This window comes from Aethalodelphis obliquidens, unplaced genomic scaffold, assembly GCF_003676395.1.
Source record: "Aethalodelphis obliquidens isolate GAN/ISIS:26980383/991018 unplaced genomic scaffold, ASM367639v1 scaffold23, whole genome shotgun sequence".
NCBI lineage: Eukaryota > Metazoa > Chordata > Mammalia > Artiodactyla > Delphinidae > Aethalodelphis > Aethalodelphis obliquidens.
The window spans coordinates 22,474,201-22,499,569 of record NW_020837967.1 but is presented as its reverse complement, the minus strand read 5'-3'; the positions used below and the strand labels follow the sequence as shown (position 1 = coordinate 22,499,569).

At 41.5% G+C, this 25,369-nt stretch overlaps 1 protein-coding gene across 1 annotated transcript in view; it reads right to left on the bottom strand.

Moving 5' to 3' along the window:
* TMEM236 (transmembrane protein 236) overlaps positions 1-18,805 on the bottom strand; it is a 49,227-nt gene extending 30,422 nt beyond the window's left edge. Inside the window, exons 1-2 of the mRNA XM_027121982.1 lie at positions 18,549-18,805; positions 7,219-7,291 (exon numbers count right to left, since the gene is read on the bottom strand). Coding sequence (XP_026977783.1) covers positions 7,219-7,291; positions 18,549-18,805 — 330 coding nt within the window. The remainder of the gene's footprint in view (positions 1-7,218; positions 7,292-18,548) is intronic.
* Between the last annotated feature and the right edge of the window lie 6,564 nt (positions 18,806-25,369).

Genomic DNA, 25,369 nt, shown 5'->3' with positions numbered 1-25,369 from the left:
ACTGAAGAAATCAAAGAGGAAATAAAAACATACCTAGAAACAAATGACAATGGAGACACAACGACCCAAAACCTATGGGATGCAGCAAAAGCAGTTCTAAGAAGGAAGTTTATAGCAATACAAGCCCACATTAAGAAGCAGGAAACATCTCGAATAAACAACCTAACGTTGCACCTAAAGCAATTGGAGAAGAAGAAAAAACCCCCAAAGTTAGCAGAAGGAAAGAAATCATAAAATTCAGATCAGAAATAAATGAAAAAGAAATGAAGGAAACAATAGCAAAGATCAATAAACTAAAAGCTGGTTCTTTGAGAAGATAAACCAAATAGATAAACCATTAGCCAGACTCATCAAGAAAAAAAGGGAGAAGACTCAAATCAATAGAATTAGAAATGAAAAAGGAGAAGTAACAACTGACTCTGCAGAAATACAAAAGATCATGAGAGATTACTACAGGCAACTCTATGCCAATAAAATGGACAACCTGGAAGAAATGGACAAATGCTTAGAAATGCACAACCTGCCAAGACTGAATCAGGAAGAAGTAGAAAATATGAACAGACCAATCACAAGCACTGAAATTGAAACTGTGATTAAAAATCTTCCAACAAACAAAAGCCCAGGACCAGATGGCTTCACACGCGAATTCTATCAAACATTTAGAGAAGAGCTAACACCCATCCTTCTCAAACTCTTCCAAAATATAGCAGAGGGAGGAACACTCCCAAATGCCTTCTACGAGGCCACCATCACCTTGATACCAAAACCAGACGAGGATGTCACAAAGAAAGAAAACTACAGGCCAATATCATTGATGAACATAGATGCAAAAATCCTCAACAAAATACTAGCAGACAGAATCTTATAGCACATTAAAAGGATCATACACCATGATCAAGTGGGGTTTATTCCAGGAATGCAAGGATTCTTCAATATATGCAAATCTATCAATGTGATAAACCATATTAACAAATTGAAGGAGAAAACCATATGATCATCTCAATAGATGCAGAGAAAGCTTTTGACAAAATTCAACACCGATTTATGATAATAACCCTGCAGAAAGTAGGCATAGACGGAACTTTCCTCAACATAATAAAGGCCATATATGACAAGCCCACAGCCAACATCATCCTCAATGGTGAAAAACTGAAAGCATTTCCACTAAGATCAGGAACAAGACAAGGCTGCCCACTCTCACCACTCTTATTCAACATAGTTATGGAAGTTTTAGCCACAGCAATCAGAGAACAAAAGGAAATAAAAGGAATCCAAATCGGAAAAGAAGAAGTAAAGCTGTCACTGTTTGCAGATGACATGATACTATACATAGAGAATCCTAAAGATGCTACCAGAAAACTACTAGGGATAATCAATAAATTTGGTAAAGTAGCAGGATACAAAATTAATGGACAGAAATCTCTTGCATTCCTATACACTAATGATGAAAAATCTGAAAGTGAAATCAAGAAAACACTCCCATTTACCATTGCAACAAAAAGAATAAAATATCTAGGAATAAACCTACCTAAGGAGACAAAAGACCTGTACTCAGAAAATTATAAGACACTGATGAAAGAAATTAAAGATGATACAAATAGATGGAGAGATATACCATGTTCTTGGATTGGAAGAATCAACATTGTGAAAATGACTCTACTACCCAAAGCAATCTATAGATTCAATGCAATCCCTATCAAATTACCAAAGGCATTTTTCACAGAAGTAGAACAAAAAATTTCACAATTTGTATGGAAACACAAAAGACCCCGAATATCCAAAGCAATCTTGAGAATGAAAAACGGAGCTGGAGGAATCAGGCTCCCTGACTTCAGACTACACTACAAAGCTACAGTAATCAAGACAGTATGGTACTGGCACAAAAACAGAAAGATAGATCAATGGAACAGGATAGAAAGCCCAGAGATAAACCCACGCACATATAGTCACCTTATCTTTGATAAAGGAGGCAGGAATTTACAGTGGAGAAAGGACAGCCTCTTCAATAAGTGGTGCTGGGAAAACTGGACAGGTACATGTAAAAGTATGAGATTAGATCACTCCCTAACACCATACACAAAAATAAGCTCAAAATGGATTAAAGACCTAAATGTAAGCCAGAAACTATCAAACTCTTAGAGGAAAACATAGGCAGAACACTCTATGACATAAATCACAGCAAGATCCTTTTTGACCCACCTCCTAGAGAAATGGAAATAAAAACAAAAATAAACAAATGGGACCTAATGAAACTTCAAAGCTTTTTCACAGCAAAGGAAACCATAAAGAAGGCCAAAAGACAACACTCAGAATGGGAGAAAATATTTGCAAGTGAAGCAACTGACAAAGGATTAATCTCCAAAATTTACAAGCAGCTCATGCAGCTCAATAACAAAAAAACAAACAACCAAATCCAAAAATGGGCAGAAGACCTAAATAGACATTTCTCCAAAGAAGATATACAGACTGCCAACAAACACATGAAAGAATGCTCAACATCACTAATCATTAGAGAAATGCAAATCAAAACTACAATGAGATATCATCTCACACCAGTCAGAATGGCCATCATCAAAAAATCTAGAAATAATAAATGCTGGAGAGGTGTGGAGAAAAGGGAACCCTCTTGCACTGCTGGTGGGAATGTGAATTGGTTCAGCCACTATGGAGAACAGTATGGAGGTTTCTTAAAAAGCTACAAATAGAACTACCATATGACCCAGCAATCCCACTACTGGGCATATACTGTGAGAAAACCAAAATTCAAAAAGAGTCATGTACCAAAATGTTCATTGCAGCTCTATTTACAATAGCCCAGAGATGGAAACAACCTAAGTGTCCATCATCAGATGAATGGATAAAGAAGATGTGGCACATATATACAATGGAATATTACTCAGCCATAAAAAGAAACGAAATTGAGCTATTTGTAATGATGTGGATAGACCTAGAGTCTGTCATACAGAGTGAAGTAAGTCAGACAGAAAGACAAATACCGTATGCTAACACATATATGGAATTTAAGAAAAAAAAATGTCATGACGAACCTAGGGGTAAGACAGGAATAAAGACACAGGCCTACTGGAGAACGGACTTGAGGATATGGGGAGGGGGAAGGGTGAGCTGTGACAAAGCGAGAGAGAGGCATGGACATATATACACTAACAAACGTAAGGTAGATAGCTAGTGGGAAGCAGCCGGATAGCACAGGTATATCAGCTCGGTGCTTTGTGACCGCCTGGAGGGGTGGGATAGGGAGGGTGGGAGGGAGGGAGACGCACGAGTGAAGAGATATGGGAACATATGTATATGTATAACTGATTCACTTTGTTACAAAGCAGAAACTAACACACCATTGTAAAGCAATTATACTCCAATAAAGATGTAAAAAAAATTTAAAAAATGAATATGAGGATACCAAGTGCAATCATTTCTAGAAGAAAAGATAGGAATGTTTACTTTTCTGGATATAAAGAGCTATTATAAAGCTACAAGAATTAAGACAGTGTGGTGTTGGCACAGGAATAGAGAAGTAGGCAGTACAGAAAAGAAAGCTCAGAATAGACCAGGTATACCCACATCTGATTTATAACAAAGACAGCACTGCAAATAAATGTGGCAAAGACAGGCTTTTTAATAAATGGTACTCAGTTCATTAGATATGATTTGGGAAAAAACGCTTGATTCCCTACTGCACAACATATACAAAAATTAGTTCCAGGTGGATTGTGAATCTAAAAGAGAGTGGCAAAATAATATAGCCTCCAAAATATAATATAGGAGAGTATCTTCAGGACCTCAAGGTTCAGATTCACAATATGACAAAATCATCTCAAACAAGTAACCAAAAGAACTATCCATAAAGAAAAGAAATTGGACTCTTAAAATTAAGAGCTACTCTCCATCAAAAGATACGATTAAGGGCTTCCCTGGTGGCGCAGTGGTTGAGAGTCCGCCTGCCGATGCAGGGGACATGGGTTCGTGCCCCGGTCCAGGAAGATCCCACATGCCGCGGAGCAGCTGGGCCCGTGAGCTATGGCCGCTGAGCCTGCGCGTCCGGAGCCTGTTGCCCCGCAACGGGAGAGGCCACAACAGTGAGAGGCCCGAGAACCGCAAAAAAAAAAAAAAAAAAAAAAAAAAGATACGATTAAGAGTACGAAGTCACATGGGCTTCCCTGGTGGCGCAGTGGTTGGGAGTCTGCCTGCCGATGCCGCGGACGTGGGTTTGTGCCCCGGTGTGGGAGGATCCCACGTGTCGCGGGGTGGCTGGGCCCGTGAGCCATGGCCACTGGGCCTGCGCGTCTGGAACCTGTGCTCCGCAATGGGAGAGGCCACAGCGGTGAGGGGCCCGCGTACCGCGAAAAAAAAAAAACGAGTACGAAGTCACAGAGTGAAAAGGTATTTGCAATACATATAATCAAAAAAGGGCTTGAAATCTGAATATACAAATAATTCTTCCAAATCAATTTTTAAAGATAAGCAAGACATTAGAAAAAATGGGCAAGATGAAAAATATGCTCAATCTCATTAATTATTGGGGAAATGCAATTGAAAACTACAATGCAATTCAAGAATATACTCACCAGAATGGTTAAAATAAAAAGACTTAAAATGCAAGTGCTGGTCTTCACTGGTGGTGCAGTGGCTGAGAGTCCGCCTGCCGATGCAGGGGACGCGGGTTCGTGCCCTGGTCCGGGAAGATCCCACATGCCGCAGAGCGGCTGGGCCCGTGAGCCATGGCCGCTGAGCCTGCGCGTCCGGAGCCTGCGCTCCGCAACGGGAGAGGCCGCAACGGTGAGAGGCCGTGTACCGCAAAAAAAAAAAAATGCAAGTGCTGCTGAGGATGAGGAACACGAAGACCGCTCGTTCTCTGCTGGTGGAAGTCTAAATTAGTATACTCTCTTTGAAGAACTGACACTGTCAGTTACATCTGAGTACTTGAACATCTTGTGACCCATCAGTTCTACTCCTACACATTTAACCAACTGACATGTTTGCACATGGGCACCAAGAGACATGTTCCAGGATATTCACAGCAGCAAAAACTGGAAACTGAAATGGCCATTAAGAGCAGAACTGATGATGTATACGTATAGCTGATTCACTTTGCTGGACAGCAGAACCTAACACAACATTGTAAAGAAACTATACTCCAATAAAAATTAACTTAAAAAAAACAAAACAAAAAAAAAAAATTTAACCACTCTTGTGGGTATGTAGTAGTATCACATTGTGATTTAGCTTACATTTTTCTGATGACCAATAATGTTCAGCATTTTTTTTTTTTTTGTGGTACGCAGGCCTCTCACTGCTGTGGCCTCTCCCGTTGCGGAGCACAGGCTTCGGATGCGCAGGCTAAGTGGCCATGGCTCACAGGCCCAGCTGCTCCACGGCATGTGGGATCCTCCCGGACCGGGGCACGAACCTGTGTCCCCTGCATCGGCAGGCAGACTCTCAACCACTGCGCCACCAGGGAAGCCCTGTTCAGCATATTTTTATGTGCTTGTTTGCTATTTGTTGATCTTCTTTGTGAAATGCCTATTAAAATATTTTGCCCATTTAAAAACAAAGAGTAGAACTGATGAATAAAGTGTGATATATTCATAAAATGATGAATTCGTAAAATACTTTACAATAAATTCATAAAATGAAATGAAATATAGAAACGGAAATGAATGAACTACAGCTAACCAGAAAAACATGAATGAATCATACTTTGGAATAAAAGGAGCCAGATACAAATTAGATAGATAGGTAGGTAGACAGATAATAGATAATTTGATTTCCCTTTATAAAACTTTCAAAAACAGATAAACTAACCTGTGGTACCTGTGGTATTAGGAGTTAAGATAGAAGTTACCTTTGGGATGGAGGGAAAGGTAGTCATTGGAAGTGGCTTTTAGGGCGTTGACAAAGTTTTATTTTTTGACCTGAGTAGTGTTTCTATGGGAGTTTGCTTTGTGGTATTCCATTAACATTGTGTATTTATGTTGTGTCAGCTTTTCTGTTTGTGTGTTAGATTTCAGTGAAAAATAAGAAAAAAGGAAAGAAAAATATCCAACAGCGGGTGAGACATAACGGGAAAGAATCCCCAAAAGAGCAACTAAACTGTAGACAGAGCATCATCTGTGATAGTGGTGTTCCTTGAAAGTGTTGTACACTGAATTTTCAAAGCTCTTGGGAACCTCCCAAGTGCTTTACAAGGTCTTTGGGGAGGAAGGAGAAAATGATAAATCTAGATTAAAATATTTGTGTGTTGCAATTTGATGCAAAGTCCATCTGTATGGCCTTCTGAGGTTATTCTGTGTGTTCATGTATTGTCCTAATGCTACATGTAGGACATCTCCCACAGTCGTGTAATTTCTAATGATGTCATCCACTACCTGGTACTCACCTCTCTCACAGAACTGATCATACCTGTTCTAGCTGCCTGTTTATCTTTCTCTCTACTGTCAATAAAAAATTACTGAAGGCCAGAGACTGTCAAATTTTCTAAGTGCTCTATCCTCAGTTTCTAACACAGTACCTGGCATGTAATAAGCACTTAATGACTACCTGCTCAGCATGTAAATGAAAATCTTATAAATAAATTAAAAAAAAAAGAAATCTTTCACAGCACCTTGAAAATTAATAAGATTAGCAGGGCATTCTGCTTTGAACTCTCTGGGTAAGAGAGTCCTCACAGGCTGAAAGTTCTGCCTGTAGTATTCCTGCCCTGCAGATATCCATTCATCAGAGTCCCTTTGTAGCTGCATTTATTGAAACATAAACTCAAATTTATTTTCAAATAAACATCGTGTACAAATTATTTGTCAATGGAATCTTATCAAAGCTTTAGCATGTGAGTGGTTGTTCCCTTGGATATTGATTGGATATTCCATTTAGAACCAAGGACACTCATGAAAAACAACAGGTTAGAAGAAACACATGTGGATGTGCTCTCAAATTCCTTGCTTTTTTATTATTTTCAAATAACTTTCCTTTCTCACACATACAAACACAGAAGCAATTTTTCTAATTGGCTGCTATACTTGCCTCCACAATCACAGAGGTAACAATGATCTTAGTACCTTAAATATATATATTGCAACTTAGAATAAGACCGGAGATAATAAACTTCAAGAAATTTGTTTGGGCACACCACTCTATGAAATTTTAATAACAGGGGACATTTTAAAAACTCAAAATCTTGCAGGACAAGAAATCAAAATTCCATACCTTGGTCACTGCTATAGAGAAGCTGAAGCTGGGAAGTGTGGTGAGGATTACACACATCATCATAACAGGTCTCCTAGCAAAGGAGAAAAAATAAGCAAAAGCAATAATGTACAAGATCAACAGTTCCTGTTACATTTTGCCAATTTTGCAGTTCCTGTTCCATTCATCTATAGTTTTTCTAAGAAGCTACTACTTCCCTATTTCCATTTCCCAAATGTTTGAGTATGGCAAAGGGGAACACACACAAAAGCCGGAATGCTTTTCTAGAACAAAGGGGTGAGAGGTTTCCAAATAATTAGCAAACCATCGACTGCTAAAAGCATCACAGTACAAGACAAATGACATTCAATATTTTCAAAATTCATTCATCAGAATCCTGCCCAAGCGTTCAGGGTCTGGCGACCAACTGAAAAAAAGAACAGCATGAACTTCTCAAGTGATACTATACCCCATGTTGTAAAACTGATTTTTCAAACAATATATTTAGAAACAATATACTGTTGGATAGTTAAAGACGACTTAGAGTGAAAACACCTGGATTTTTTTACGTGAACCACCCCCCCCCCAAAAAAAATCATATAGACATAAAAATCACATAGTTTTTAAATTTGTTTTTGGACCACTTTTTAAGCCTTGCATGATCAAGCAAACAAATAGCTATTGAGATATAATATATAATAGTCTATCATGACAGAGAGAATTAAAATGTATATTTAACATCACTAATTTATGGGAAGATAAAATATACTCAGAGGTTTTCTATAGTGAAATATTTACCCCCTCTTTCCTAAGTTAAATACGTATTATATGAATTACATATATAGGATAGTATGTGTTTAAGTTCAAAAAGTATTGTTGGAGTCTTACAAATGACTAAGAATTCTTCTTGGTCCCACCATTTCACTCTACCCCAGTCCCATCCTAGATGTTCTAGGTATAGACATAAGATAGGGCATTGGATAGCCCATCTCTCATAGCCAGACTCAGTACAACCTGCTAAAACCAGAAGTAAGATGGAATTTTAAATCCTCTTCTCAGCTTGACCTCTAAAAAATAAGAGTGCCCCAGGGATTATTCCTGCACCCCTTATTTATCTATATTATCTCCCCTGATGATCTCAGCCCATCCCATCGCTTTAAACACCACCCACTTGCCCATGACTCACAAACAGATTATAGTGTATATACACTGGCCTCTATCCTGAGCTCTGGACTTGGACACCCAACTATCTATTTGGCACCTCCACTCAGATGTCTAATCTAATAGGCAACTCAAACTTAACATGCCTAAAAAAGAACCCATACTCATTCCAATCATCATCAAATGCTGTCTGATGATTTAATGCCAAAATGTATTTTGAATCAACCTCTGCTAACACCGTGGTTCTCTCACTATCATATCTCATCTGCAGTGTTTCGTAACCAGTTTCCTGTTAGTGTCCCTCTTCTTGCCTAGCAATATTTTCTCCGTAGAGCAAACGTCTGATTCTTCAAATGTAAAACACCTCTTGTTACTGCCCTGCTCAAAAATCACCAAAGCTGGGAGGAGTGGGGAATGGGGAGTTACTGTTTAATGGCTACAGAGGTTCAGTTTTGCCAGATGAAGAGGGTTCTGTGGATAGATGGTGGCGATGGTAGCACACCAATGTGCATGTACTTAATGCCAATGAGCTGTGCACTTGAAAATGGTTAAGATGGTAAATTTTATGCTAGGTGTATTTTACCACAAAATACACTCATTTGTATATTTTAGAGATTCTAAAAATATTTTCAATGTATGACTAATGTAATTAGAATAAAACTGAAACCTATCACTGTTGCCTAAGTGTTCTACGTGATGTGGTTTCTCTTATTTCTCCTACTCTCTTCACTTAGAATGACCTGCCTCTTCCCCACCATCCACTTAATCCTGCCATACTAGCACCCTGGTTATTCTGTGGTCACACCAAGCTTGCCCCACCTTCGAGGCTTACACTGGCTCTTCCTTTTTGCCAGGGTGTCTCTAGATCGTAGATCTAAATCTAGATCATAATCTTCCATGTCTGGCTCCTGTGTGCCTATCCCCAAGGTAAGTTCCATGGGACTATGTACCTTATCTGAATTGTTCATTACTTTAGCTCCAGCATTTAGAACAATGTTTCTAAATCTTTTTTGTACAATAAACTTCCTGGGAATCTGCTAAATCCTATGGACCCTTCTCAGAATAGAATTTTTAAATGCACAAAATACATAGACTACAAAACAAAGCAATTATATTGAAATACAGTTATCTGGGCTTCCCTGGTGGCGCAGTGGTTGAGAGTCCGCCTGCCGATGCAGGGGACGCGGGTTCGTGCCCCGGTCCGGGAAGATCCCACATGCCGCGGAGTGGCTGGGCCCGTGAGGCATGGCCGCTTGAACCTGTGCGTCCGGAGACTGTGCTCCGCAACAGGAGAGGCCGCAACAGTGAGAAGCCCGCGTACCACCAAAAAAAAAAAAAAAAAAAAAAGTAATACAGTTATCCACATTCTTTTAAAATTTTGAGTTAGTAATATATACACTTATCTAAGAATACAGTGTCTTCTAATTTTCTTTGGAGCATTCAAGATCTAGTGGAAACTGTAGTCTCTCATAATTTCAAGGTAGTGAAGATCATAAACCGTAATCTGAAGTATCTGCAACAATTGTAATGTGATATGAAAAAAAATCTATGTAATAAAATTACAGGTCCTGCTAATACTACTGTGGTTTGTTACCAACATTCATAATGGAAAGAAATGCCATCTTTCAATCAGAGGTTATCGAAAATAGAGATGTAACTTGTTTCTCATCCAAGTTCAAGAACCCCATAACCCTGGAGAATATCTGGCACAGAGTAGGAATTCAATAAATGCTAAATGAATGAACAGACCAGTTAATAAGTGAATACTAATCCAAATCTGTGTTTTATTTAAGCAGAAATAATGATAACCTGTATTTGAAAATCTTGACTCACTGCTAACGTCTGCTTCTAATTTATTAATGAGTGGTATGGGTTAAATTGTGTCCTCCCTAAAAGACATGCTGAAGTTCCAACCCCCAGGACCTCAGAATGTAACCTTATTTGGAAATAGGGTCTTTACAGAGGTAATAAGTTAAAATGAGGTCATTAGGGCGGGACCCCATCCAAAAAGACCAGTGGCCTTATATAAAAGGAAATTTGGAGACAGATATGTACAGAAGGAAGATTACATGAAGAAACACAGGAAGACACCATATGAAGATGAAGACAGAAATCAGGGTGATGCATCTATAAGCCAAGGAATGCCGAAGATTGCCAGCAGACCATCAGAAGCTAGAAGAGAGACGTCCCTGGTGGCACAGTGGATAAGAATCCGCCTGCCAATGCAGGAGATACGGACTCGATCGCTGGTCCAGGAAGATCCCACATGCTGTGGAGCAACTAAGCCTGTGCGCCACAACTACTGAGCCTGCATGCTGCAACTACTGAAGCCCACGTGCCTAGAGCCCATGCTCTGCAACAAGAGAAGCCACCACAGTGAGAAACCCGCGCACCGCAATGAAGAGTAGCCCCCTCTCACCGCAACTAGAGAAAGCCCGCACACAGCAGCGAAGACCCAACACAGCCAAAAATAAATTTTTAAAAAAATGTTAAAAAAAAAAAAAAAGAAGCTAGAAGAGAGGCTTGGACTGGATTCTCCCTCATAGCCCTCAGAAGGAACCAAGCCTTCCAACGCTTTAATCTCGAACTTCTAGCTTCCAGAACTGTGACACAATAAATTTCTGTTGTTTAAACCACCCAGTTAGAAGTACTTTGTTATGACAGTCTTAGGAAACTAACACAGATTTTGCTATAGGGAAGTGAGATACTGCTGTAACAAATACCGAAAATGTGGAAGTGGCTTTGGAATTCGGTAATGGATAGTCTGGAAGAGTCTGAAGATGCAGGATAGAAAAAGGCTAGATTATCCAGAAGAGAATGTTAGTGGAAATATGGAAGTTAAAGGAGATTCTGGGGAGAGCTCAGAAAGAGGAGAGCTGTACAGAAAGCCTCTACTGTTCTAGAGAATACATATATTATTATGAACAGAATGTTGCTAAAAACATGAATATTAAAAGTCCTTTTGGTGAGATCTCCGACAGAAATGAAGACTGTGTTACTGGAAACTGGAAGAGCGGTGATCCTTTTTATACAGTGACAGAGAACTTGGCTGAAATGTGTTCTGTTGAGTATAAAGGAGAACTTGTAAGCAATGAGCTCAGACACTTAGCTAAGGGGATTTCTAAGCAAAGTGTTGAAGGCACTGCCTGGTTTCTCCTTGTTGACTAGAGTAAAATGCAAGAGGAGAGAGAGAAATTGAAGAAGGAATTGTTAAACAAAAAAAAGCCCAGTCTTGAAGATTCAGAAAATTCTCACCCTATCCATGTTGCAAAAGACACAAAAAATGAGACAGCATGTTCTGGAGACAACAGTAAGGGTGTGGCTTGTGAATCCAATCAACCATCTCAGCAGAAACCCTGACAGCTTGCACTGAAGGGGGACAGAGATGGGACGAAATGAAGAAAGGCTGTGAGACTTCTGGGTACGATCGGCAGGAAACAGGCTAAAACAGAGCTATATGGATGCAAATATGTACTATCCTTCAAGAAAAGGGAAGAACGACTCTGATGATGCTGCAGAGGCCAGGGAAGCTGCCGCTGCCACCACAGGCCCAGGGGTTCCCTCCTCAGATCCAGAGAGCAGGGCTGCTGCCCAAGGCCCAGAGGGTGGAGCCTTCACCTTGATGAGCCCAGAGGACAGTGTCCAGACACAGAGGTTTATTGCCAAGCCTTAAAACTTAGAACTGTTGGCTAAAACCAATATACAGGCAGACCTTGTTTTGCCACGTTTTGCGTTCTTGTGCTTTGTAATAAATTGAAGGTGTGTGGTATCAATGAGACCACACTCAGACATTAACAAGCCAACCAGCATCCCAAGGAGGCATCCCAAAGAGTAAAAGGTCCAGAAATCATAAGACAAGAAATACTGATGGAGCCTGGACACTGGAGAAGAGAAGATGTCAGTGAGCTCAGAGAAAAGGTCACCCCTAGAAACACAACGTGGGAGTCGTCACTGTACAAGGGACAGTTTATGAGAGCCGATGAGAGTGCTCGAAAAGCAATAAAAAGGGGTATATGTATACGTATAGCTGATTCACTTTGCTGTACGCCTGAAACTAACACAACACTGTACATCAACTAGAGTCCCATACAATTTTTTTAAAAAGAGAAAGAAATGTGCTCATGCTACTGAGAGTGACCATTATATGGGGCTAATTAATTGCTTGTAGCCATGCTAGTGTAATTTCATAACAAGGACAGTACTCTGAAATTGGCAAGTGTCGAATCACTGAAAATTGATTGATGAGGCCAAAGTTTTCTATGCAAGTTGAAGTATGCAACTTCCGAATTAAAATGTTTGACACATCTTGCGGGGTGAGGGGTGGGGGGGGGGGGGATGAACTGGGAGAATTGGATTGACATATATACACGAATATGTATAAAATAGATAACTAATAAGAACCTGCTGTATAGCACAGGGAACTCCACTTTGCTGTACAGTAGAAACTAACACAACATTGTAAAACAACTATACTCCAATTTAAAAAAATTCAAAGAAATATTCAAAAAAAATAAATAAAATACTTGATGCATCTTATAAAAAAAAAAAAAGGAAAGCAATTAAAAAGCGGGAATCAGGGGGTGATGGGTAGAGCTCCCGGCCATGGCCAAATTCACTGGCATATAAAGGGGGCAGAGGATGTGACATGTACAAGGAAGACTGGAAGGAAGCTACGTGGTGGCAGAGTTTATTTCAATACAAGGAAATAAGGAAGGCTCTTCTCATAATTAGAGACACAAAAAGTCGTAAATTCCCTTTAAAATCAGAGGCAGACTGTCTTGTGAGAAATAGTGCCCTAGATGAACGCTATGGTGCCTTCCAGCTTCAGAATGATGCCAACACTGAATTCTACAAGCAAGGAGAAGCGTAGAGTTTTAAAGGTGGAACTGACATGCAGACACCATTTTTCAAGCAGATTATGACTCTGTCAACAGGACTGGGAGGGAATGAGGGGGACAGAGAGGCCCAAGGCAAGGACAGCAGCTGGTGAAGGCTGCCAGAGCCGCAGCAGGTTAATAAAATGCTCTTCGTGCCTCCTTTTGAACACAAGCGACCAGAACAAGGGATCTGACGCTGGACCTGAACAGGTGAAAAGTTGGGGAACTAGGCCAGAACCTCAAGTGCACACCTCCCTGGAAATCAGCACCTGACTGGGGAGAGGAAAACAGCCACGGAGAGCAAGGTCCTGAATGAAAGAGAAAGAGATGAAAGAGAAAGAACTCATGGAATCTGGCGACATTGCATATGCAGCAGAGAAAAGCAAAAGTGAATCCACTCACGCCGCTTTACTGGAGATTGTGGGACAAGCAGAGAAAGCCTGTAATCAAGGAGGAGAAAATGATCAGTCCTGAGTGTTTCAGAAGATGACAGACAGACTGAAAGAAAGGGGATGCTCTGGGAAGAGGTAACTGTTAAGCACCCGGGTTTAGCTCGTGGTAACTCACTGATGACCTTCTCAGAGGTGCTGAAAAGAGCGAGCTCTCCCTCCTCGGGTTAGCCTGTCACTCGTGTGTGTTACTGTGGACCATTTAGGGGCTCAGACCCCAGACACCCTGGGGTTGGGCTTGGCTCCCTACTCACTGGCTGGGTGGTCTTTTAACCTCCGTGCCCCAATTTCCTCGCTTGTTAAATGGGCACTGTAAGCTTTCTTCAAAAATCTTCGAGAATTAACTAAAGTCATACAGGCGATGTGTTTACAACGCTGCTTGGTACATAGTAATTGTTCAGCCAATATTTTCTCTTATTTTACTCTGATGACAGCTATAACTATTACTGCTGCTACCACCACTGCCACCTGAAACAAATCAACAGCAAATCTGGGGGCATATGTTAAGGATGTAAACAAGGTAAAATGTTCCAAAATGTTGGAGTCTTTCTAACTTAGCACCGTCCAGGATAGCCCTGACTTCCACAGCAGTCTGGGAATCCCCAAAAGTCCTCCAGGATTATTCTGCCCCAAGGTACCCTGTCTGAGGAAATCTGCTTCAGTTTCCGGCTAGTTTGTCAATGTTTTCACCTATTCACAGATATCCCGGGCAAAGATTCCTCTTATTTACTGGGATATAAAATTTGGTGTGGATATAAATAGCTTTTCTTCGTTCCTCAAACCAGCTCCCTAGTCTTTGATAAATTATGACAGGCAACCCTAAAAAGGAACAATCATTCCAAAAGAATGAGGAAGTGTTTAACAAGAATAAAGGAAAGAACACCAGATAAAAGTTCAGACTACTTTTGGTTTAGTGTGTGTCTTAAGCTCTCTGACATTGTTTCCTGCCTTATAAAATGGCAATTATATCCATTCCCTCAACTTTACAACACAGGCATGCAGGTCAAGTGAGAAAATGAAAAATAAAACACACACTATAGAGAACAGACTTGTGGTTGCCGAGCGGGAGATGGGGGAGGGTAAGGGATGGACTGGGAATTTGGGATGAGCAGATGCAACCTATCACATACAGAATGGACAAACAATGTGGTCCTACTGTATAGCACAGGGAACTATATTCGGTATCCTGAGATAAACCATAATGGAAAAGAATATTAAAAAATGTATATATATGTATAACTGAATCACTTTGCCATGTGGCAGAAATTAACACACATGATAAATCAACTACAATTTAAAAAAAATAAAAAATAAAAGCATGTTATGTATATATGCAAAATACTTTATAAGATATTCATGATACCACTTTATTGACCCTCATTACTCTCAAAGGATAAAAGAGACCTACAAGATTCTCCAGATATGCAGAGTATCACTTATAACATAGAATTTTCTTCAGTTTTATCACTTTTATCATTACTTCTACTGCTTCTCAGAGTCATTCTGAGGATTACCCCAGATCATGTTTTCAATGGAAACATGATTCAGTCTGAGGTCATAACACTAATATTCACTGGGTTCTTACTATGTGCCAGGCACTGTGCTCAGAACTTTACATGCATAATCTTATTCAGTTTCTTAAAACAACCCAATAAAGAAACTAGGTTGTCCCTGTTCTGCTCATGAGAAAACTAAAATTTAAAGAATTTAAAGAACTCACACACGGTCTCCCAATCAGGGTCAATGCTGGGATTTGAACTCAGGTCTGCAACCCTCAGCCATATTGTCAGGGCTTCACTAGCTGGCTGACTCACTCTCTCCCGAATACCAGCCTCACAGGTCCCATGACGCCAACATGGACATACAGAGAGGTTCTCAAATAGGCCCATCGACAGTGTATCTGTGAATGCTAAGAATCTATGAAATCTCATATAAACAACTATTTAAGTATTCTTCAAAAATAATTCATACTTTCAATCCCTACTTTCTATAGTAGCAATAATGTTTGCATCATCTTCATCTAGGAATCAGGTTATATGACACACACATGCTATGTTACCACATATATTAAAATATCCTATACTCGTTTTTGGGACCCATATATAACATCCAAGTATACATCTTTAGGGGAAATGTATCCTAATGACACTAGAAGAATTGCATTTTTCTTGAAACACACTTTGCATTCAAAGTCAGAAAAGATACAGGAGAAGTTGCGTAAGTTAGAAGAAACAGCACACGATAAGATCAGTGTGGGCTCACCAGTCCCAGCTCCACCAGTTATAAGCTTTGTCACTAGACAAAGTTAATCACATGTTCAAGTTTCCATTTCTCCATCTATAAAACAAGAATACTAGTGCATACCTACTACACTGTCATAAAGTTTAACTTTAATGGTATGGAATGTGTAAGGCTCCTAGACCAGTACTCAGTAACAGTTTCTTCTTTTCTAGGCCAGTAAGAGATAATAATGGCTCATAAAAGAGGTCATGAGGGAACAGTTTCACTGAAATCATAGATAACCTGTCCTCTAACTAAAACTATTTAGAACACTCATGGCCGGCCACACCCACAAATAGAAGAAAAAGACTGGAAGAGTATTTCCCAAAAGAAATCACTGGAAGATGTAATTGTTGTGACAGTCGAAGACAACTTAGCACAAGGGGAGTAGCTGGACCAGATGTACAGACAAAAACAGCAAACAAACACAAACACAAACACTAGGGGGTAGAAATGAAAGACTACTTCTCTTCCTTACTTTCAATTGCCCCCAGAGACTGGGACCTCATCCTTCAAAGAAGCAGTTTCGGGTAGTGGTTAGAAGTACCAATTACAGAATCAGATGGACCTAGGTCCAAAGTATAGTCCTTTCACTCGTCAATTGACCGGGTAAGTTTCTTAACCTCTCTAATCATCAGTTTCGTCTTGGAAATAATAATGATAAGCTCATAAAATATATATACTTCACAAGGTGGTATGGGATGAAATGAAATTCATACATAAATTTTATAGTACATAATAAGTGATCAGTAAAGAAGCAATTATAGCTTAATGACAATAACAATAATATTATATTAATAATAGTAAGTAACATGGGAAGGTTTGCTGCCTGAATGATATTCAGACCTAAGGTCCTAGGGATTGAGCCAATGTAAAAAAACTCAAAGAGCACCTTCCTGGGCGTGACCAGCTTGCCACTGGTTTACTCCTGTACTCATTTACACATTCCCCAGCCTGGCCAGGAGCCTTCAACAGTTGAAGCCACTCCTAGCAGGTGTGAGGGGTGGAGGGCCCAGCTCAGCTTCAGACCCACCCCTTAGTTGATGCTGAGGATTTGGGTCAAGTGTTGGAAAACACCTAAACCCCATTGATGCCAACCACGTGATTTATTTTCGGAAGCCCCACAGGAGCTCTGCCCGCGGGGCACTGAGTCCCTTGGTGATTTGGGGGTTGACACCCAGTGTCGGTACCTAAAGAGCCCTTCCTGCGCCCCACGCTTCATGGCTCCCCTGCCACACCCTTGCAACAGGATTTCTCGCTATACTGCTGTGTCTATTACTTTTATATTTCTGCCTTTGCTTGGGTTAAAATTCCCGACTCCTTGCTTTTCAAGTGTGTTCTATGTTGTCCAACTTTGTTTTCTTGGCCACACCGTGTGGCTTGCGGAATCTTAGTTCCCTGACCACGGATCAAACCCAGGCCCCCCGGTGGAAGCACAGAGTCCTAACCACGGAATCGCCAGGGAAGTCCCTATGTTGTTCAACTTTAAAAGATCAGTACGGGGACTTCCCTGGTGGCGCAGTGGTTAAGAATCCTCCTGTCAATGCAGGGGACATATGTTCGAGCCCTGGTCCGGGAAGATCCCACATGCCACGGAGCAACTAAGCCCGTGTGCCACAACTACTGGGCCTGCGCTCTAGAGCCCGTGAGCCACAACTACTGAGCCCACGTGCCACAATTACTGAAGCCCATGCACCTAGAGCCTGTGCTCTGCAACAAGAGAAGCCACCGCAATGAGAAGCCCGCACACCGCAACGAAGAGGAGCCCCCGCTCGCTGCAACTAGAGAAAGCCTGAGCGCAGCAACGAAGACCCAATGCAGCCAAAAAAAAAAAAAACAAAAACGAAAGATTAGTATGAAAGAAAAATTTAACTTATGAAAGAAAACAAAGAGATCCCAGATGACAAGAACCAGATCTGAAGATTTAAAAGGAAAAATATATGAGGATCAGAAATTACATGTTCTCATTACCTTTACATGGATCATTACAGTCATTAGTTAAACTGAGTTCAATCCATATTAAACCTTGATTTATTTAAAATATTTGTGTTATTATTTGAATTACTTACCCCTCCCCTCACCAAGGTAATAGAATTTACCAACATAGCAAATTATTTAAAATCTAAGCAAAGGAACCAATTTGCTTAAAAATCTCAGTTGGTTAATGCTCAAAGGACTCCTTAGAGCTACAAAATAATGCAATATAAACATTTTAACAGACATTACTTTCAGTTTTACACAAAAGAAAAAATTCTATATTAGAACCTTACAGTTATGATTTCTGTAAATTAACTGTGAAAACTTCGTGCAGTTCTGTGTACAGAGGAATTAGTACAACAATTACTACTCAGAGTATCAGAGATTCATGCTAGCTCTTAGGAACACATGTCAGTAAAAAATGACCTGATAAAAAAATATAGAAGATACCATAATAGGAACACATTTATATAAACAGTGATTATTACCTCTCCTTAATCTCCCATTATGTACCTGTGTGCTACACTAACATCCTTACCCAGAGTACATGAGAAAATCTCTTTGAAAGCATCCCAGGGGTTCCCTGCTAAAGAATTCTGTTACTTACCATCCTTTGATTTTTTGGTAAAGATGACGTTTCCTGTACAAGAGAACTTTCACGGGAACCCAAATCAAAAGAGTCACTGAAGATACATAGGCGATGGAACAGGAAACAATCAGCCAATAATGCGCTTTGCCAGGTGTACCCCTTGTGCTTTGATAGGCATCGGCAAACTGTTCCATTATCACCAGCGTGGGGACAGAGAAGGCAGCAAGCTCAAGGAGCTCAAAGAACAGCAGCTTCACCAGTCTCCTCGAAGCCATCCTGGAAGGGCGAGCACCTGGGGACCAGACGCTCCCACTCTGACCGGGAGCGGCATATGGACACACAGACACTGAACTGGGATCAAGTTCCTTGTACTCGAATCACTAACCAGTGACTTTTTATTCTTTTATTGACCCTCATATGGTTCAGTGATCTTCCAACTTAACAACCGAGGTCTCTTAAAGAAACAGAGCAGTTGTGGAAGTGATCACTTAATGTGTTTCCACATCCATTACTACAAGTCAAATGAATTTCAGAATATGCTTTGGAGCATCGGTAAAAGCGGGGTCTTTTAATGTAGTCTTTATTGTGAATTTGAGCACAAAAAAACATTTATGTAATATTTAACACTTGTTAAGTAGAACCATTGCAATAATATAATTTTAGAGTTAAAGGGGAAGAAGAGACATAATCCAATCCCCTATTTTTTTTTTTTTTTGCGGTACGCGGGCCTCTCACCGCTGTGGCCTCTCCCGTTGCGGAGCACAGGCTCTGGACGTGCAGGCTCAGCGGCCATGGCTCACGGGCCCAGCCGCTCCGTGGCATGTGGGATCCTCCCGGACCGGGGCATGAACCCGTGTCCCCTGCATCGGCAGGCGGACCCTCAAACACCGCGCCACCAGGGAAGCCCCCAATCCCCTATTTTTATATCTAAGCAAATTCAGGCAAAGAGAAAAACCTAAAATCTGAGTCTTCATCTAGGAGAATGACCCCTCATTTTTCTTCCAAGTGCTTGAAAAGGGAGTTTGCATTCACTTGGCCAGTCTCCTAACAAGACTTCTTCCTGGTACTTGAAATATTTATTTGTTCTTGCACATTGATTGCTATGCAACACAGACCAGCATTAGTTTTATTTTGCGGGTCAGGAAGCTAACATGGCGATACGAGGAACTGGTTGTCAGGACCGACACATGCAGAGTTATCTGTATCTAGTCCAAAAGCAAATATCAAATATTTAAAAGACAACAGTGGTCCCCATGAATCTCCCTCCTTTGCAAACCGCTTTGGAACAGCTGTGATGAGTACTCTGCTGGGTGTGGGGTGCAACAGTGAATGAGGGACAAAGGTTCCTGCCTTGAAAACGCTCACAATCCATGGAGGAAACAAACCTACGGCAACAAAAAATTAACTGAGGTCAGAAGTATAGCCTAAATGCCATGGTACCCCAGAGAACTCCCTCTCTGGGCTGTGGGAAGGGGAGGGAAAGATGATGATGAGGCCCGAAGGTGGGTGTGGGGGTGTCAGTGACATTTCAGGCAGGCAAAGCAGCAAGGAGGGATGAATGCTGGTGAGCCCGGTGTGTATGCAGGACCCGGGGGAAAGCGATGCTAGAAAAATTGTCTGGGGTCAGAACGCCCAGGTCCCATGAAGGATTTGGGGCGTGTGTGCGCGTGTGCACGTGTGTGTGTCTGTGTCAAAAAGCATTTTCTGAACAGAGGAGTCACTTGAACACCTGGAAAGGAGGGATGGTGCTGATGTGAAGGGAGGGCAGGAGTGGTATTAACCTAGAGACAGGGAAGCCACCTGGGCGCCACAGAGGAGCCTGATACAGCAAGTGCAGGAGCGACGAGGAGAGTCCAGCACCCACACACGCTGACCCAACCCCTCCTACCTGCTGGCTCCTCACCACCCGACCCCCGCGTGCATTTCTCTCAGCTTCTCTCCCCCAAGGCCCTTCGCAGAAGGGACCCCGGGGCTGCCTGGCTCTCGGGATGCACCCAGGATTCTGGGGGCGGCCCCGAGGATTCACACCTCCTGCCCTCCCACCGCAGGGTAATCAGACAGGTGGCTCCTCTAGCGGTCAAGTTACCATCTTTGACCTCGAATCCACTGACGTGGAGCAGAAGCCCTCACAAATGAAAGAAGAGACTTGGTAGGACAGCAAGAATACGAAAGGATGGGGCAGAAAACCATCTGAGCAGCGGTTCTGTCAAGGCAACTATTTCTAATAGCATGCCATCGACATCAGTTCTCTGTATCATCCCTGACAAAATTTCTGTTTAAATGATACTAGATACAAACTAGATTTTAACCTCCTAACCCTCGGTCTTGAGTCATCTAGTGCTACAATGTATTATAATTTCTTCCACAAATTTTGTGTATTAATAGGAATTGTGATCTGAGTAACTGAAGACAGGTGTCGAGTAAAAACAGCCTGGCTCTTACCTGGACTGTAATTCCATTTATTTCCATGTATGGGAATTTGAAACTGAGACTCACTTTATATTTCTCGCCTCTAATCTTCCTCCAGTTCCTATTTTCTCTTCACCTTTACCTTCAAAGATAAGGCCAAGAGTGTTACATTCACGTGATGGGACCAGCTGTTCTCCACCACAGGGAACGCCCTGATACTAGCTGTGCTTTCCTTGAGTGGCAGGGAGTTTATGACTGTTGTCCTCTGCCCACAACGAGCCCAACTCCATGTAAAGGAAAGACTGATTGTGTTACCCTTGTAACATCATGGTAGATCATGGTAGAGGCTTAGTGAGTGACTTGCGCTTTGGTAGGGAGATGACACAGACACACAGGTAGGACCTAAGAAGGTGTATGGAGTGAGTTGGACAGCCCTACCCTGCCCAGGCCTCCACCCCCCTCCTCTAGCCACATCTGGATGAACAGGCACGGGGCTACAGAAGGTCCAGCTGTCTAAACATGGCCTGGCATAACCTAGGCCAATCACTTTCTCACCCACAGGAATTTGAACTAAAAAACGTGGAGAATTTGACAAGTGGAGTTAAAGGAGGCCATGATTTTGAGTCAGGATCAGAGCGGCTCAAACTGTATGTGCTAGAACCACCCCTGACATGTGGTCAAACTCAGTAACTAGCTGAATGAATGAGTGAGTGAATGAATGAATGAGTGAATGAATGAATGAACAAATGGAAGCCAAATGGTGAGGGAATAGAGGTCAATCCAGAGAGTGAGCTGACTGGGACAGATCGATGGGGCGATACAAGCACACAAAGAAAACCAGTCCCCCAGCTGCTCGACTCTCCAGGTCACCTGTATTCTTACAAAACAGGGCTTCCATTCTTTGCAACCAAAGGGCTTGAATATAAGACAAAAAAAAAAAAAGAAAAATGTGTTTATGAGCAGGGGTCAAATATCATACAGATACAATATGTTAAACTACTGGATGATTCAGAGGAGAGGATTGAAAAAAAATCAAAGTCAAGTTGATTAGAGGTGAATTTTGACCTGCATTGATTTTTCTTTTCTTTTCTTTCCTCTTTTTTTTTTTTTGGTTTCACAGGGGAATTCTAAGAAACCTTTATTTTTAAAAAAAATTTTTATTGCTGGATAGTTGATTTACAATGTTGTGTTACCTTCTGCTGTACAGGAAAGTGAATCAGTTACGCATATACATACATCCACTCTTTTTTAGATTCTTTCCCATGATATCACTTATATATGGAATCTAAAAAAAAATGGCACAAATGAACTTATGTATCGATTTTTCTATTGACTCAAAGCAAGATCTATATATTGTTACAGCAATCTTCTTTATATAGTATAATTGTATTTTCTCTGAAAAATAGTTTTAAGAATTTTCATGATGCAGTGAGGTGGGGAGAGGGGTGGGAGAGAGAAGAAATGGATGTTTGTTCTGAAATACTATAGTTGTAGATTTAAATGTAAATTTAAGATCCAGAAAGATAGTCCACCAAACTGTTAAGAGTGATATCCCTGGGGAATGGGTGAGTTGGGGCAGAGGGGTTTTTGCGTTGTTTTTTAAATTAATATTTGCATAGTTGGAATATTTCACAAGCACAAAAATTAGAAAATAATTTTAGACTAATAAAAGTCAATTGGGGGAGCTTCCCTGGTGGCACAGTGCTTGAGAATCTGCCTGCTAATGCAGGGGACACGGGTTCGAGCCCTGGTCTGGGAGGATCCCACATGCCACCGAGCAGCTAGGCCCGTGAGCCACAACTACTGAGCCTGCGCGTCTGGAGCCTGTGCTCCACAATAAGAGAGGCCGCGATAGTGAGAGGCCCACGCACCGCGATGAAGAGTGGCCCCCACTTGCCACAACTGGAGAAAGTCCTCGCACAGAAATGAAGACCCAACACAGCAAAAATAAATAAGTTAATAAACTCCTACCCCCAACATCTTAAAAAAAAAAAAAAATTAAAAAGTCAATTGGGGCTTCCCTGGTGGCACAGTTGTTGAGAGTCTGCCTGCCGATGCAGGGGACGTGGGTTCGTGCCCCGGTCCGGGAAGATCCCACGTGCCGCGGAGCGGCTGGGCCCGTGAGCCATGGCCGCTGAGCCTGCGCGTCTGGAGCCTGTGCTCCGCAACGGGAGAGGCCACAACAGTGAGAGGCCCGCGTACCACAAAAAAAAAAAAAAAAGTCAATTGAACAAAGAAATCCCAGCTTAATAAAAATGTTGTGCTCTATCTTTTAGAATCTTCCCTCCACAAATTTGTTTTCCCTCACTTCCAAGCAAAATGAACAAATTTCAGTCCCACTTATCCCTGCAGTGGCTGTAGTTAATAGCAGTGAAATAGCCAAGAGGCAAGCAGGAGATGGGGGAATGCCCTGAAGAACTGTTTCCTCCCTGGGCAGTTAGGGTTGAATTTGAGTGTCTTCTGACCTCACAGGACAGTGTGAATAAGTGTAGTCTTCACCCTTCAGCCTCAGATTAAGGGTTTTAGCCTCCGTGAAACCTTTCCTTACTCTCCTTCTCCAAGTAGAAGCGAGTATTTCCTCCTGTATGTAAAATAGCTTTCAAATACTCCCACTGGAGCACTTGTCTCCCTACAATGTTTGCACACTGGTTTCCCTACAAAACCACAAGCTCCTTGAAGGCAGAGAACATCTGCTTTCATCTTTGTACCATCATTTCTAAGCACAATGCCTGGCACATAATAGGCCCTTAGTACATACTTGGGAAAGGAAGAAATGAACAGATGAAGGGTAAGAGAAGTGGGGGGCAGCGGGGAGAATGTGCTAGGCTGTGAAAATGGCTAACTCGTCTTTCATTCCAAGAGAATGCAGTTCCTACACTGACCCTTCAGAAGGAGAAGTCAGGTACTACCTGTCCCAATACAATCTGTTCACTCAGCTCATGAGTTTCAATGTCCTTGAGTGGTCCCAATGACAGCCGCCATGTCTCCTTCCTAGATAGCCATGGCTCCAAGGGATTGCAGAGCTTGTTAATCTCACGATGTGTGTTCGGAAAAGACTATGCCCCTTACAAGCATTCACAAAGACTTTATAGGTCCCAATGTTACAATGTCTTTCCCAACATTTTCCAACCCACATGCCCTCAAGAATGCATATCCATGATGAATTTGCATCGTTAATGAAGGACGTTGGAGAGGACTGTCTGGTAATTGTCTGGTCCGAGGCATAGCCTTTAATCATTTCAGGGTCCTCAGCCCTTCCAAAGTATCATTTGTCTAAATTTTCCAGAACAGAATGGGAGGCAGGGAAGTTTCCTTCATGAGGGATAGAGTAACTAGCGAACTTGCCAAAGAAAAAGAAAGCCATGATGCCAGCATTAAGCTACTGGGGAAAAAATAATGCCACACCCCTGACTCGGAGACAAAGACAAAGGGATACAAGAGAGGGTTTACAATCACCTACCCCTTCAGCTGGGACCAGTTTATGCCAATCCTGATTCCTTCCCTTCTAAGTCCCCTGATGAGTCCACCATGCAACTGCACTGCCAGTAATTAGAAGGACACGGAGGGGGACATTTTCAAACCACCCAAATTCTTTACTTGGATTTGCACAAGACTGATTTGAAGAAATCTGTCCCTGAGTCTGCTCTTTAATGCTGGCTTTAACAACTTCCTGGTAGGAAACAGATTTGGTTTTCTGAAGCTGGGTCTGTGGTGGAAAGACTGAGTCTTGTGGTTAGAACTCACTTCCACACAGGAGTGTTGATGCAGTGTTTTTTATTTTAGTAAGCAGAAGATATCATGCTGTCCAGGGTAGCACCTGTTCTCCACACTTCCAACTGTCATTTCCTTCCTGCAGGCAGGAAGTCAAAAATTGAAAGTCTCTTAAATTGTTAGTAAGATCATTTGTAATCTCAAGTTTTGCTCATTGTTTTCGGCATTTCATTCTGTGAAACAAAATGTACAAACTGCCAGGAATGTTCTGGCATATCCGTGGCTTGTTTCCTGTGATCATGTGGTGTTGATATGCAAAAAGGCAGGGTCTGGTGGCAGTGAAACTGCTCTCGGGATCAAGCTGGATCTACGAAGAGCCCAGGGAAGAGGCAAAAGTGTGTCCCTATGCTTAATTTACTGATTATTTATCATTTCCAAAGAGTATGTCCAAAATACATTACTGATCCTCATAAGATGATGTCATCAAATAAATCACCTGAAGTAAACTCAGTAAGATTATGTTACCATGTGATATAAGCCCCTTTACTAATGTTATGCTGTCATAGTCCAGACTATACAAATTCATATTATAGGGAAAGGATTAATTTCATCTCTCTGGCTATTTATAAATAAACAACTTTGTAAGAGCAAAGACGACAGCGTATTCACTCTTGTAACCCTTTTAATATCTGGTATCTAGTGACTTTATTCTTCAAATT